The sequence below is a fragment of the Rhineura floridana genome, chromosome 4, assembly GCF_030035675.1.
Source record: "Rhineura floridana isolate rRhiFlo1 chromosome 4, rRhiFlo1.hap2, whole genome shotgun sequence".
Lineage (NCBI taxonomy): Eukaryota > Metazoa > Chordata > Lepidosauria > Squamata > Rhineuridae > Rhineura > Rhineura floridana.
In genome coordinates, this window is record NC_084483.1 from 141,022,900 (window position 1) to 141,036,059 (window position 13,160).

General features: G+C 39.9%; 2 protein-coding genes across 3 annotated transcripts in view; both read left to right on the forward strand.

The window, feature by feature from the left end:
- Positions 1-13,160, forward strand: part of EXO1 (exonuclease 1) — a 381,281-nt gene that overhangs the window by 292,975 nt on the left and 75,146 nt on the right. The gene's annotated exons all lie outside the window — the stretch shown is intronic.
- WDR64 (WD repeat domain 64) overlaps positions 1-13,160 on the forward strand; it is a 93,358-nt gene that overhangs the window by 47,062 nt on the left and 33,136 nt on the right. Inside the window, exons 7-13 of the mRNA XM_061626396.1 lie at positions 2,659-2,785; positions 4,242-4,390; positions 4,806-4,929; positions 6,027-6,199; positions 7,502-7,681; positions 8,598-8,725; positions 11,413-11,505. Of these exons, the coding sequence (XP_061482380.1) occupies positions 2,659-2,785; positions 4,242-4,390; positions 4,806-4,929; positions 6,027-6,199; positions 7,502-7,681; positions 8,598-8,725; positions 11,413-11,505 (974 nt within the window). The remainder of the gene's footprint in view (positions 1-2,658; positions 2,786-4,241; positions 4,391-4,805; positions 4,930-6,026; positions 6,200-7,501; positions 7,682-8,597; positions 8,726-11,412; positions 11,506-13,160) is intronic.

Sequence of the window (13,160 nt, forward strand, 5' to 3'; positions counted from 1 at the left end):
AGCATTTAACACAGAAATAAGCACTAAACGTCCACTAGATTCTGCTAAATTTGCAGGAGTGGCCTTTATGTCGAGTGAAAGTTCATATAAAACATGAAAGTTAACTGAATAAAGTTGTCCCTTTTCTCTTACTAAGCAAACTTATTTTATACCAGTGAACGTTTTCATCATTTCAACTCTTGGGAAGTAGGGAGCAAGGAACCAAACACAGGTAGCTTATGGCAGATGTGCTAAGAAGCCATGCAAAGATATCAGGCAGCCATTTGTCTCTCAGCATGATCCCCAAACTCTAATCATATTAACTCTCTGTTTGGCTCAGAGCCCTCAGAACATTAGTAATTTAATAAATTGTACATAAAATGATTGCTCTTTGCTTTGAAACTCTTCTTCAGGCACTAGCAGAGGGATGTTTTTAAGCCATATATTGTAATTATGACATGAACGTTGTGGTCCATCTATAAATATCCTCAATTTGTAAGTGTCTAGTGACAACTGCCTGTCAAGCCCTCAGTTTAATAATACTCGCACATGCTATGATCAGAATTAGAGTTGCCAGGTTCAGGGCCTGAGACTGATCCTGTATCTTTAGGAGAAGAGAAAGTCAGCCAAGTGCAGGTGTTCTTGCAACACTGTAATAGGAAAAACCACAAGGTGGAATTCTCCCTTCCCCCTGCATGACTTTTAAAGATACAGAAGACCTCTTGGAGGCTGAGCTTGGCATCAGGATCAATCTCAGGCCTGAACCTGGCCACCCTAATCAGAATAATTTTGGCACACAGGACAGACATAGATCTCTGACAAGATCTTGTGAGTGATGGTACAATAATTGTTTTGACAATCGTCATTTTTTAAAATATGCACTGATTTCTAATTTATTTATTTATTTATTTATTTATTGAATTTATATCCCACCCCATAGCCGAAGCTCTCTGGGCGGTTCACAACAGATAAACATCCAATATACAATTAAAACATATGTTAAACAAGTTGAAAACTAAACCTAATCAAACACATAAGCAACTACAATACTCAATACTAAATATTAAATATTTAAAAAGTATTAAATTGATTGGAATATTAAGATGTTAAAAGTTAAGATACCAATATCAAAATGTTAAAATATTAAAATGTTAAAATGCCTGAGAGAAGAGGAAGGTTTTGACCTGGCGCCGAAAAGATAACAATGTTGGCGCCAGGCGTACCTCATCAGGGAGAGAATTCCATAATTTGGGGACCACCACTGAGAAAGCCCATTTTCTCGTTATCACCTTCCGGGCTTCTCTCTGAGTAGGCCCCCATTTGTGAGTAGGCCCCCAATTGTAGCCATTTTGGTCTTCTAAAGGCAGTTACTACTGCTGAATAAAAGACATAAACACTGTTTTGTCCAAATGATGGGGGTTAGAATCATTTGTATAAGGCCATTGAGGCCAACCTTGTGCTCAATGCAGGAATCCAACTTAAAGCATACCTGATAGGTGGCTGTCCAGCTGCCTCTAGAATACCTCCAGTGTCAGGGAGCCCACCACCTCCCTACATCATTGGTTCCATAGTTTTACTGCTCTAGCAGTTAGGAAGGTTTTCCTGATGTTCAGACAATACTGTTGTATAAAAAAACCCTCAAAATATCCACACTGGCTTTTAGGGAAAGGTGCAAAATAATGTTCAGTCTATCAAATCAGGGCTATTTATTTTAAAAAGGTATTTTTCAGAAGAAATTTAAGGTGGCTAACAATAAATAGTTACAAAATATAAAACAACCAAATAAAACATAAAACCTGATTTTCATGCGAACAGCCATCAGAATTAAAACACCAAAATACCAGAAAGAGGAAATACTCAGCTGAAAGCCTTTTTAAACAGGCATCTGAAACAATACAGTGGGAAGACATGATGGGGTTTATTTGGCAAGACTTTCTGTGGGGTAGATGCTACTATGGAAAAGGCATTAACCCCAGCTGCAATCAGGCATTGCTCACAGTTGTCAAGGAATCTGAAGAAGGGCCACAGAGAATGATCAGAGCATTGGAGAAGGCTTATATGGTACACAGGTCCCAAGCTGTTAAACACTTTAAGGATTAATACCAGCCCTTCAACTGATTCAAAAAACAAATCAGGTGTGATAGACTCAAAATGCCTAACACCCATCAATCAGCCTCTTAGCTACAGCAGTTTGCACTAGTTGCAGTTCCCAACTACTTTTCAAGGGCAATCACATGTAGACCACATAAAAGTAATGTAATCTGAACGTCACTAGGGTGGGAGTGACTATGACAACATCTGATTTTCTTGGGAGGCTTACCTCGTGAAGACCTTTCCGTTCACTCGGAAATAATCTTTGTGGGGGTTTTTGAGCCAGGTAAAGAGCTGTGTTCACCCAGGGCCTTTGAAATAACTTAAGCAGTCGGGGCCTCTGTTTTTTAAATCTGTTTTTAATTTTGAGGCTGTGGTGAGTTCTGTTTTGTTGCATTGTTTTTGTTTTGTTTTTTCTTTTTGTGCGTTATGTGAGCTATATGTTTTATTTTGCATTTCAGTTTGGTTTTTTAATTGTTTGTTGTAAGCCACCCAGATAGTGTTATGCTGTGGGGCAGCATATAAATGTCATAAATAAATAAATGGAATTATTGTATATCAAGACAACCTATCTTGGCTTTCTTTTAGATTTTCAGAGTATGGGATATCCATACACTTTCACTGATGCAAGTCTTCCATGATTCCCAAGGAGGGCCTAGAGAAACACAGATCTTTGCTATGATGTTTGACAATAACCATGGCACACTTATTACAGGTACATTTGACTAATTATTGGATGAGAAATCTCCATAAATATGCATTTGAGATGCTGATACATAATGGTAGAAAATAAATGCATGACTGAGTTGTTTAGATTAAGAGTATCCATGGAAAAGTGAGGGAAACAAGCTGGTAGCTTTAAAGAATTAACATGATCCCCTCCTGTAACTCTGATAATTCAAAGACACAAAAATATGTATTTTTGTCCTCAAGAAGCGCTTATTTGGCATCCTTCATTAAAAATTATGTTCAAGTTTTTCTGAAACTCTGAAAATAGATGTATTTCATGTCCATAGAAGCAGGAATTCCTGTGATAGGTAAGTTAGATATACCTGTTCGTGAGAGAGAGAGTGAGTGAGTTTGGTCAATAAAAATTGAATTGAGATCAGTCACAGTTACCTGGAGTATGTTTTTCTTCCAGAGTACACATGTTGAAAAAAAACCATATGTCTCGATCTCACACATTTCTGGGAAGAAGTACATTCACAATTAAACTTTCAGTAGGTACCTATGTCTGCTGTAATACGTGGTGGCCTTTGATTGTGCAAGAGACCCAGTGTTTATATGCTGTACCCTCTCTGCTTTTTCAGAAAGGGCAGACTCTGTTTCCAGTCCTCATGCCACTCCACCCCACTTTCATATGCACACTGCAAAATCATTTCTATCATCAAAAGTTTATAATGGTCCTGGCCCTTGCAAAATCAAGTAATGCTCACAGGCTATGGGTCATGATGGTGGTTTTGGTGTCTAAACCTATACCCCTGGTGTCCACTCATACCTGTCTCCCAGACCATTTTCAATCCTGTGGGACAGTTCTATACTAGTGGGGACTTCTACAGTGGAGAGGCAAGGGAGGAGGTATAAACCCACTTTCCCTCTGATAACAAATATGGTACTCCACCAGCCCGGGATAAATCCACAGCACAATGCTAGCAATGAACAACATACCAGTCTAGTTTGTGAGCCCTAAGACCTTCTTGCAGTGATGCCATTTCAGAGGGAGCAGAAGTTCCTTTGCAAAGTAAGTGGAGGGCTTATCTCCCCATCACAGCACTGTTCTCATCGCAGTGGTGTTTTTATTTCCCATGACAGCATTGGACTGGGAGGAAAATAACCTTTTCTCCTAGGCCAGTAAGGCAATGGGGAGAACAGCCCTCGGCCTGCTCCTCTGCTTATTGGCAGAACGGAGCCCGAGTGTATATACGTATGTGTGTGGATGCGCCTGCCTGCCTGCCTTTCTGTATGTGTGGTAAGTGTGTGTATGCATGACAAAGTGTGCATTGGCCACATCCACCCCTGGCACGCAGCCCTTTTAGGGCTGGCCAACTGTCAGTGCAGCGCTTGTGTTGAAAAGGTTTAGCCACCCCTGCTTTATGTGTTTTCCAGAGTGACTGATGGTGTGCTTGTTCATAAGCAACATTATGCAATACTCTTTATTATGTAATGCACAGGATCAGCTGTCATTGATGTTTACCCTCTGACACGAATTATACAAGACACAAAACAGGTCCCCCAGACACACGAGAGGGGCATCAATGTGCTGGTTTACAACAAAGTCTTTCGCCAGATTCTTACTATCTGTTCCGAATCTATTGTAAAGGTAAGTATGAATACGGCAAGCTTTTTAAATGCAAAGCGAAGGAGAATCTGTTGTATTTTGCACAAAGAAATTAAGAGCAGTTAAACGGGGGGGCCTTTATCTTCCTGGTTTGTTAAACCAGGGATGGGGATTGGGGAACTAGTGGCCCTCCAGATGTTGTTGCACACAGCTCCCACCAGCCATGCTGGCTGAACATGATGGAAGCTGGAGACAAATGAATCTGGAGGGCCACAATGTATTAAACCAAGGAGAAAATGTTAAGAAGCGGGGAGTTGTTTGCTTTCTTTGTGGGTTCCACACTCCTAGTTTCTATTACCCTATTAGCTTCAAGATTACTGTAGATATTTGAAGAGAGTGACAACTATGTATATATAATTGTTTAGGTTGAATTCCATATAATTCATTTTATTTTCAGGTCTGGGAACTCGAATCAGGCCAACAAATATACCAGATTGAGGATGCCCATGGGCCTAATGTTGAGTTGACATGTGCAGCAATTGATAAAAATGGATTCCACCTTGCCACTGGGGCATGTGACGGTAAAAGAATGAAATAGTTACCAGCTGTAATAAGAACTTTTCAAATAATTTACTGTTTTGTAATGACTCTAAGGCTAGTCAATTGGAACCTGCCTTCAGTACTCTGGAACGTCATAGTGAAGGCCAGTTGAAGGCCACTTCATATGTGACATGGAGAGTTTGGTTGCCATCAGAAGCTACTTCTGGGTGGTATTGGTTACACCATTTAAAAACGGCTTCACACATGGAGTTTCTCAGTCACCTCTTGGTATCAATAACCCACAATGAAGTTCAGCACTGAAGACTTTTCAGACATTCTGATCCATCCATGTAGGAAGTTACTTACAGGCTTAAAGGCTTCACACAGAGCCCACACCATTCAGAAGTTTTTTGGGCGAGTGGGAGGAGGTGATAAGCATTGAGCCTGCTCCATGTATGACATGACTTTCATAGGTACATTTCTACACATTTTCCATCTAAGCATGGTATAGGGGAGCATGTCTGCAGTCACCCTCACAGGAAAACTGCACAGCTTACTATATCCACAAGAAAGAAATCTCTCCCTCTGATGTGATAAGGGGCGGTTTTAGATAAATACATCCCCATGTAAAACTCAAGCGTAGCCTAAACAAACAGGAGGTGGGGTGATAAAGTTCCTTGTTTGTGCCACTTCAAATGGCAGGTGAGGGATCACACAAGCTTCCTGCACACAGAAAAGTAGGTATTGGGGAGAGTTGTGGCCTAGGCTTTCCCTGGTGCTTAAACTAGGCAAGATGTGGGAAATTCATAATCGAATCATAATCATAGTTCATAATCAAATATCCCAATGTTTCTTTAAAACAAAAAAGCCAGAAAGGGGGGAATTTGGTTGGTAGTCTGGTGCTGGAGGAAGCAATTTAATGCTTTCCTGTCAGACTATTGTCTCTATCTTAAATGTTCCCACAGAACTGCTATTGCCCTGTTGAAGGCCTATTGTAACCTCAACCCGAGCTAATTATCCAACCCAGGGAGCTCCAATTCAGTCTCAGGCCATTGGTGTGGAATGAATGTATGCAGTCTGTTGTCTTACCATCTCAGGTGTTTCCGTGATGAGTGACTCTGCTCTTTTGTTCATTTAGGGACTGTGAAAACATGGGATTTTGGAAGCGGACAGGAACTTAAAGTTTTGCCTTTAACCAGGGAAAGCAAAGATAATGAACACTGGCTGATGCAGATGGTTTACCTGAAGGCTAGTGAGAGTAGACATGTCATCTTGGTCTTGGAGTATAGTGGAACTATCAAAATTGTTCAGGTTTTCTTATATCTTATATTTTATTTGGTTTGCTTTTGTTTTTCTCAGTTTTAGAAGTCAAACATTCTTTCATAAAGCTAGACATTGGTGCTGAAGCTTGTAAAAATGCTTGTCATGATCTACCTGCACAACTTAGATCTCAGTATTGTGCACTGCTTCATATCATGTATTTACAATTAAATCCTATGCATCTTTAGTCAGAAATAAGTACTACTATATTTACCAGAGCTTACTCCCTAGTACATGTGCTTAGGATTGTATCAAACCATTAAATTCCGCTTTGTGTAATTAGAGCTAAACTTAAATTTCTTACATCTACCAAAAGAATCTGTTTACCCATTTGCCCTCTTTTTTTTCCTGCCATTTTATCCTAGCCTATGACCTCTAACTCTACCACCCTCAACCCCTTCAAGGTCTTCTGCTCTTTCAGGACCAAACGAGGGCCACATTCACACCATACATTTATTTCACTATTATTCCACTTTAAAGAGTCATGGCTTTCACAAAGAATCTAGTTTGTGACGGGTACTGAGAATTTTTAGGAAACTTCTGTTCTCCTCACAGAGCTACAGTTGCCGGAGTGGTTTAACAGTCAGTCCCTCTTCCCAGAGAAAACTTGGGTTATCATATCTTGTGTGTGTATGAAATAGGCACAGTTTTTAATAACTGTTTTTTTTAAAAAAATCACAATATTATGGAATCACACTAGGAGCAATATACACAGTGTAACATATCTCAGTATATCTATAATGTCTTGCATGGTAATGCAGAGTGATTTCTCAATATCAAGACCAGTGCTTTTGGGGGGAATTGCTGTTTTATCTTACATAGTTTAGGATACTATAGACTTAACATGTGCTGGGATATAATGACAGTAAGATAAAGAGAGCAAATAAGTAAACTGATTCATCTGGTAGATCCTTAGAAAGTGGGTTCCACCAAATGTGTGTGTTTACCTTAATCATTCGTTTTGAAGACATTCTGTTAGAAAGAATGGGAAATAATTATTTGTAGCACCAGGTCCATATTCAGCTCAAAGGCTATCTGGTGGACCACACCACCGTATATTCACAGCAACAATGCCCGACATTTCTAGCATACCTTATTATTGTTGATAGCTGTTTATGCTGGCCAAAAAAACAGAAGTGCTTTATTAACTATAGCAGTTACTAGCTGCACAAATGCATCAGGAATGCTGATGCCATTCAGTACCAGGGCTGGCACATGCTCACATGGAGGTGTTTGTGTGAAATGAAGCTTGCGTGTGTGAATGCACTCTTACTTAATTCCTTGTTCTTCTAGGGTAATGAAGGTGAAATTTACTTATGTGTTACTTGGGAGCTTCCTGAAGCTGTATCACTTGCTCTACAAGGCAATGCACTCATGTCCCTAAAACTGAGTCCTAATGCCAAGAAAAATAATGGATTTTTTCCAGATGTTCAAGTATTGCTTGATAAGGAGCCTCAGAAATCAAATATACAGGTGAGTGGGGATGAGTGAATCTGTCAGTTTCAACTTTTCTCAGTTTATCGTTTTACTAATCCCAAATTCAGTTCTCCACATTTCCACAAGTTTGCACATTTTTTAAGAAACAATAATTAAAATTCATCAGCATTTAGTGTACATTTCTCCTAATATACACATTTTGGATGCATTTTCCCCTAATATAATACATGTTTATGCAAATGTGTACAAAAATGCACATTTTAGGTAAATTATGTGGCTGGAGAACTGCATTGCAAAATTGAGAATTTTGAAAAATGGCTGTGTTTCAGTTCACCTATTATTTCTGCAAATTAGATAGGTTTGCATTAAAATGTGAAGTTAGTCAAATCTCTCCCCCATCCCTAGAGGTGAGAGATTACTGCATTTCCCGACTATGTAATACCTATTAAGAAGGAAGTGTCTCAGAGAATGGGTACACATTACACTCATAGCTGAAAAATTAACCACATGAAAAGTAAATTTGGCTTTTACTGTTGAAATATCTTTATGGAGATAGGCAGAGAAAACTGGAAAGGAATGTAGAGAGCCTTTGGCTACCTTTCTCCATTAGGTGGCCAGTAGCTCTAGAGTCTCCTACAGTTTTCTCTGCCCCCAGGAACCTAGCTATGACTACTTTTCAAGTACCCAGACTCTTGCATAATCGATTCAAGCATTCTCTTTGGGCCCAGTAATTGTAGAGTGGTGGAAAAAATATATTGAATGTTATGATGCTTTTGCTTTATTATAGGGCATATCCATGCTTAAATTCACAATAATTGTATAATCCTGTGTTTGCTCAGTTTGCAATAATAATTTTAAGTAGCAAAGGCAGGCAATTTCTGTTTCTTAAATTGTGAGCCTATGTACTGGCTTTTTACTACTATTTTAGTAAGTCTTTTTTGTGTGTGTGCAGTTACCTGTTAAGACGGAAGTGAAATGCCTTGATCTGCTAAGAGTAGAAGGTTACAATTTATTAGCTACTGCAAGTGCCAATGGTGCTATCATCATGTGGGATTTTGAATCTGCTACTGCAAGACACATGTAAGTCATCAAGGTTATGCAAGTACCAGTGCCAAGTCACCCAACATGGACCAAACAGATTGCAATGTAGAACTGCTTTTTGTGTGTGTTGTGTGGGAGTCTTGCTGTTAAGGGAAGTGGGAGTGAGTAAATGTACTGAGCTAGGGATAAGCAACTGGAGATACATGGGGCATATTGTACCCCTAAAAGTTTTCCATCTAGTGCTTGGTTGAAACCTGATCCCAAGCATTCCCCAACCACACACAACATTGTACAGCTCATCCATTTTCTTTCAAGCTGAGACCCAGGCAAAGGCCTTCTACAGCTCCCTTTCCCCAGTGTGATCCCCAACTGAGGCTCTGTCACAGTTCTGCCCTTTGTACACCTTGTCAACTCTGCTGCATAAGCAGAGACACAGACAAATGAGAGTGAACAGCTGAGATGCATAAAGGGAAGGACATTGACAGGATTTCTGTTACCACTCACATTGGGGGGGGCAATTAAAGTGCTCCTTACCTCCATCTCACCGTAGGTCACATGAGTCATTGGGCAGAACCCTTGCTCAGTTCAGAATTTGGAAGGGGTTAAAATTAGCTGCCAACCAATGCATCCTTCAGTACATACCTGCCAGTTAACTCTGCCATATCAAGTGAGAACAGTGGATAGCTTTAGAAGGAGTTTAGACAAATTCATAGAGGATAAGGCTATCAATGGCTACTAGCCACAATGACTATTTTCTCCCTCTCCCCCCTCCCCCTCCGCTCCCCCCTCTCCCCCCCCTCTCTCTCTCTGAGACAGCATGCCTCTGAATGCCTTTGCTTGGAATTACAAGTGAGGAGAGCTCTTGTGCTCATGTCCTGTTACGGGGCTTTGCATGGGCATCTGGTTGGCCACTGTAAGAACAGGATGCTGGATAAGAAAGCCTGATTCAGCAGGACCTTCTTATGGTTACTTTCTACGTCATGAAGCATAATGTGGCGTTCCTTTTGGCAGCTTTCCCTAATTCCATAAAGTTCTTTGGGAAAGCTTCCCAAAGAAGCAGAAGGCACAATTTCTCCCCTTCTACTCCCTAGTTAACTTCATGATGAAACGGTTTACTTTGGAACCACAGTAGGCATGAACATATCCTTTGCTGCTTAATTCCTCTCCTTCTCAAGACACCTTTGCAAACAAAATATTCCAAAAACAGCACCATGGCCTTATTTTCCCTCCATCCTATTTTTAGTCTTCTTTAGGTGGAAAGCCCCTTGGAAACACTAAGCTAGATTCCTTCGTTAACATTTTTCTCCTTCATTACAACTACTCCTTGGGTGAAGAAAGCACAAGTCCTTACAAATAATCTTCTTCAAAGAGGGATAGACAGACGGCTGAGCAAAGAAATGTCCTGTTTGAAGTACAGACCGCAATGCCAGATCTCATTTTTGTCAAAAGAAAAGCTCATCCTCTAGCAAACACATTCTCGGGAGTGTGAATTCTTAGGTAGCTAAATTGGCACCACCTCATATACAAGAGAGAGGTAGCAGCACAGTTGGAAAAACCCAAAGTTTTGCAGAAATACAAAGAGAACTCCAAACTCAGGCCAGTGAGTGGCCACAGCATGCTGTCTACTCATTGGGATGGTTGGGGGACAGAAAGCAGAATATCCTAGAAGAAAGTATTTCTGATTGGTTGGAACTCTGAACAGGAGGACTCCATGCTGCAATATGTTGTTGTGAGTCCCACTTGTATTAACAAGATGTGAATCATTCTATGAAAACAATGTGGTAGCCATTTTGTTTATCAAACTTCAAAGGCTATTACCACTAGGAAACAAGTAGTCAGTCTCAAAAGAACCAAAGAGCTATTTGTGCCTAGAAATATTAAGGTCATGTTAGAAAACTATGATTTTACTGAGGTTTCCTCAGAGGCATTCTGAACCTATCACCTAAATTAGTGGTTTTCATTCTTTGTTTTGAGGAACTCCCAGGTTTCTCAGGGGCTTTTGGGGAGTTCCTCAGTGAGAAGGTTAATAATGGTGAACAATCTTTCTTAAAAGTCATCTTGCCCACAGCTAGCGGTTTCCCCTGCTTTGTGCAGCCACAGAGGAGAGCATATTTGCAATTTATGTAGGGACGGTGAACAATGCTTGATGTGTGAACTCACTTTATGTCCTAAAACAGTCCCCAAATCCTTTGTGTGTGTGTGTGTGTGTGTGTGTGTGTGTGTGTGTGTGTGTGTGTGTGTGTGTGTGTAAATATGTATATATAATCCACTGATGTAGACTGTTGTCAGTTTGCATTATGTAGTACTACAGTGACCGAAACCTGCAAAGGGACTTGCAGGGGAAAGGCATAACTAAGATTTACAAAGATCTACAATATAAGAAACTCACTATATGTTATGATACTTCATTTTAATTATATTACAAAATATTAATTCATTTGGAAGTAACACATTTGGAAGTAATCGGTGGAGCGCACCTGAGATTGTAAAAACATGGGTGCATGCTCCTTCTCTGATAATCTTTGGGCCTTTTGTGTTAAACGATTTGTACATTTTCTCATTTTCAAACTGCAGCAACATAAATTTAGGGATATCAGATTGACTTGCAGGAGTCTTTAAAATGTATCAGACCTCTTAGCTCTCTTTATGTCCATGCAAGAAATGTGCACTGTAGCAAAGGAAGTGACACATGTGAAAAATGACAAGCAAACCCTCTTTATTTCCAGATTTAAAGCTGGCAACACCATTCAAGCAGATAGAACTGAATTATTTGGAATTAATGGCTTACTGTTCCTTTATCGAAGTGTCCTCTCTGAGAGGTAGGTGAACTATATATCAGGCATCAACATATTATATTAGTCTTTGCCAATCTGGTACTCTCCAGATGCTTGGGACTACAACTTCCATCAGCTCCAGATGGGAAAGCAAGGAGGGAGGCACCCCAAATGTATTGCAGATGATTTCACAGAAGTGATTTATTGCTGCCCAAAATAAAATAAAATCTTGAGCAGCAATAAATCACTTCTGTTTCCGTATTTGGCTGTTTGCTGGCTAGGCACTTTATTTTCCCTCTTTTCATCTGCGATCCCATCAGTTCCAGCCAGCACAACTGTGCTGATAGAAGTTGAAGTCCCAAACATATGGAGGACACCAGGTTGGCAAAGGCTGCATTAGGTCTATATTGGTTTAAGAAAGTGAGTGGTCCAGCACTTAGGCTTTGATGAAACCGATGACCGTTTCTCCAAACTAGGGGTGACTTCCACTAATGCAATGGGACTTTCCATTCTTCTCCTCCTTCCTGGGTTTCTTTATTGTTGCTGCTTTGGCAAAGATTTTATTTGTTTGTTTGATAGGATTTTCTTTTTTTAGGCTGCCTTACAGAACAATGTCCTCTAGGTGGCTTACAAACATAAAACAAATAAAAACACACTTCTAGTAATATAACATGTAAAATATGAAAAAGCCAGGAAACAGTCACTGCAATTAAACATCACTTTAAAGCATTATTTGGCCCAGCATAGAAAAATAGCCCCCCAAACCTAATAACCAGCTATCTAAAACAAATATTTTAAAAAACAGCAGCAACCTTAATAAAATCATCCTCATCAAAAACCAGTCAGAACAGATAGATCTCCAAAGCCGTATTGAAGGCTTGCACTGATGGGGCCAACCACACTTTCCTTGGAAGGGAAGTTCCATACGCTAGGAGTTCTCAGTGAAAAAGCGCCATCTCTAGTGCCTACCGATCTAACTAATCTTAACCAACAAGCCAGGCCTCCAGTGAAGACAGTTCTTCAGATAACCTGGCCCTAAATCGATTAGGGCTTTAAATAATTTGTTCATCCAGTACTCTGTCATTTGGAAGTAGCTCTGAGTAGAGTATACAGTATTATTTATTATTTATTTATTACATTTATACCCCGCCTTTCTTTTCATGATAGAAACCCAAGGCAGCTTACATATGGTTTCCAGGTGATCTCTCATCCAGGCACTGACCAGACCAGACCCTGCTTAGCTTCAGCAGGGTATTGTCCTCATGTGCCTTCAGACCATAGCCTGGGACCAGTACTGGGCTAGATGAACAAAGTATGACCTAGTATTAGGGATGGGATCTGTTGGCTGGTGCCACTTCAAAAGCATTCCGTTGACCTAACAGGCAATATTGCCTTGAGTTCATTCTTTGTTCCCTATACGCTGCTTTTACCAGTCTGATTTTTTTCCTTCCCCAAAAATATTGATATTAATATCAACATTTTCTTTCAAAATATATTTTATTTCAAAATATCAATATTTTATTTCAAATTATCAATATTTTTTCAAATTATCAATGTTTTGAAAGGAAATATTGATAAATGAGAGAAAATATCAATATTTTGAAAGAAAATACCAATATTTTGAAAGAGTTTTTTCTAAGCAGAGAAAGCAGCTTTCCATCCCCCCCTGCTCCTCCTTCTCAGCAAGCCTGGAGTCCTTA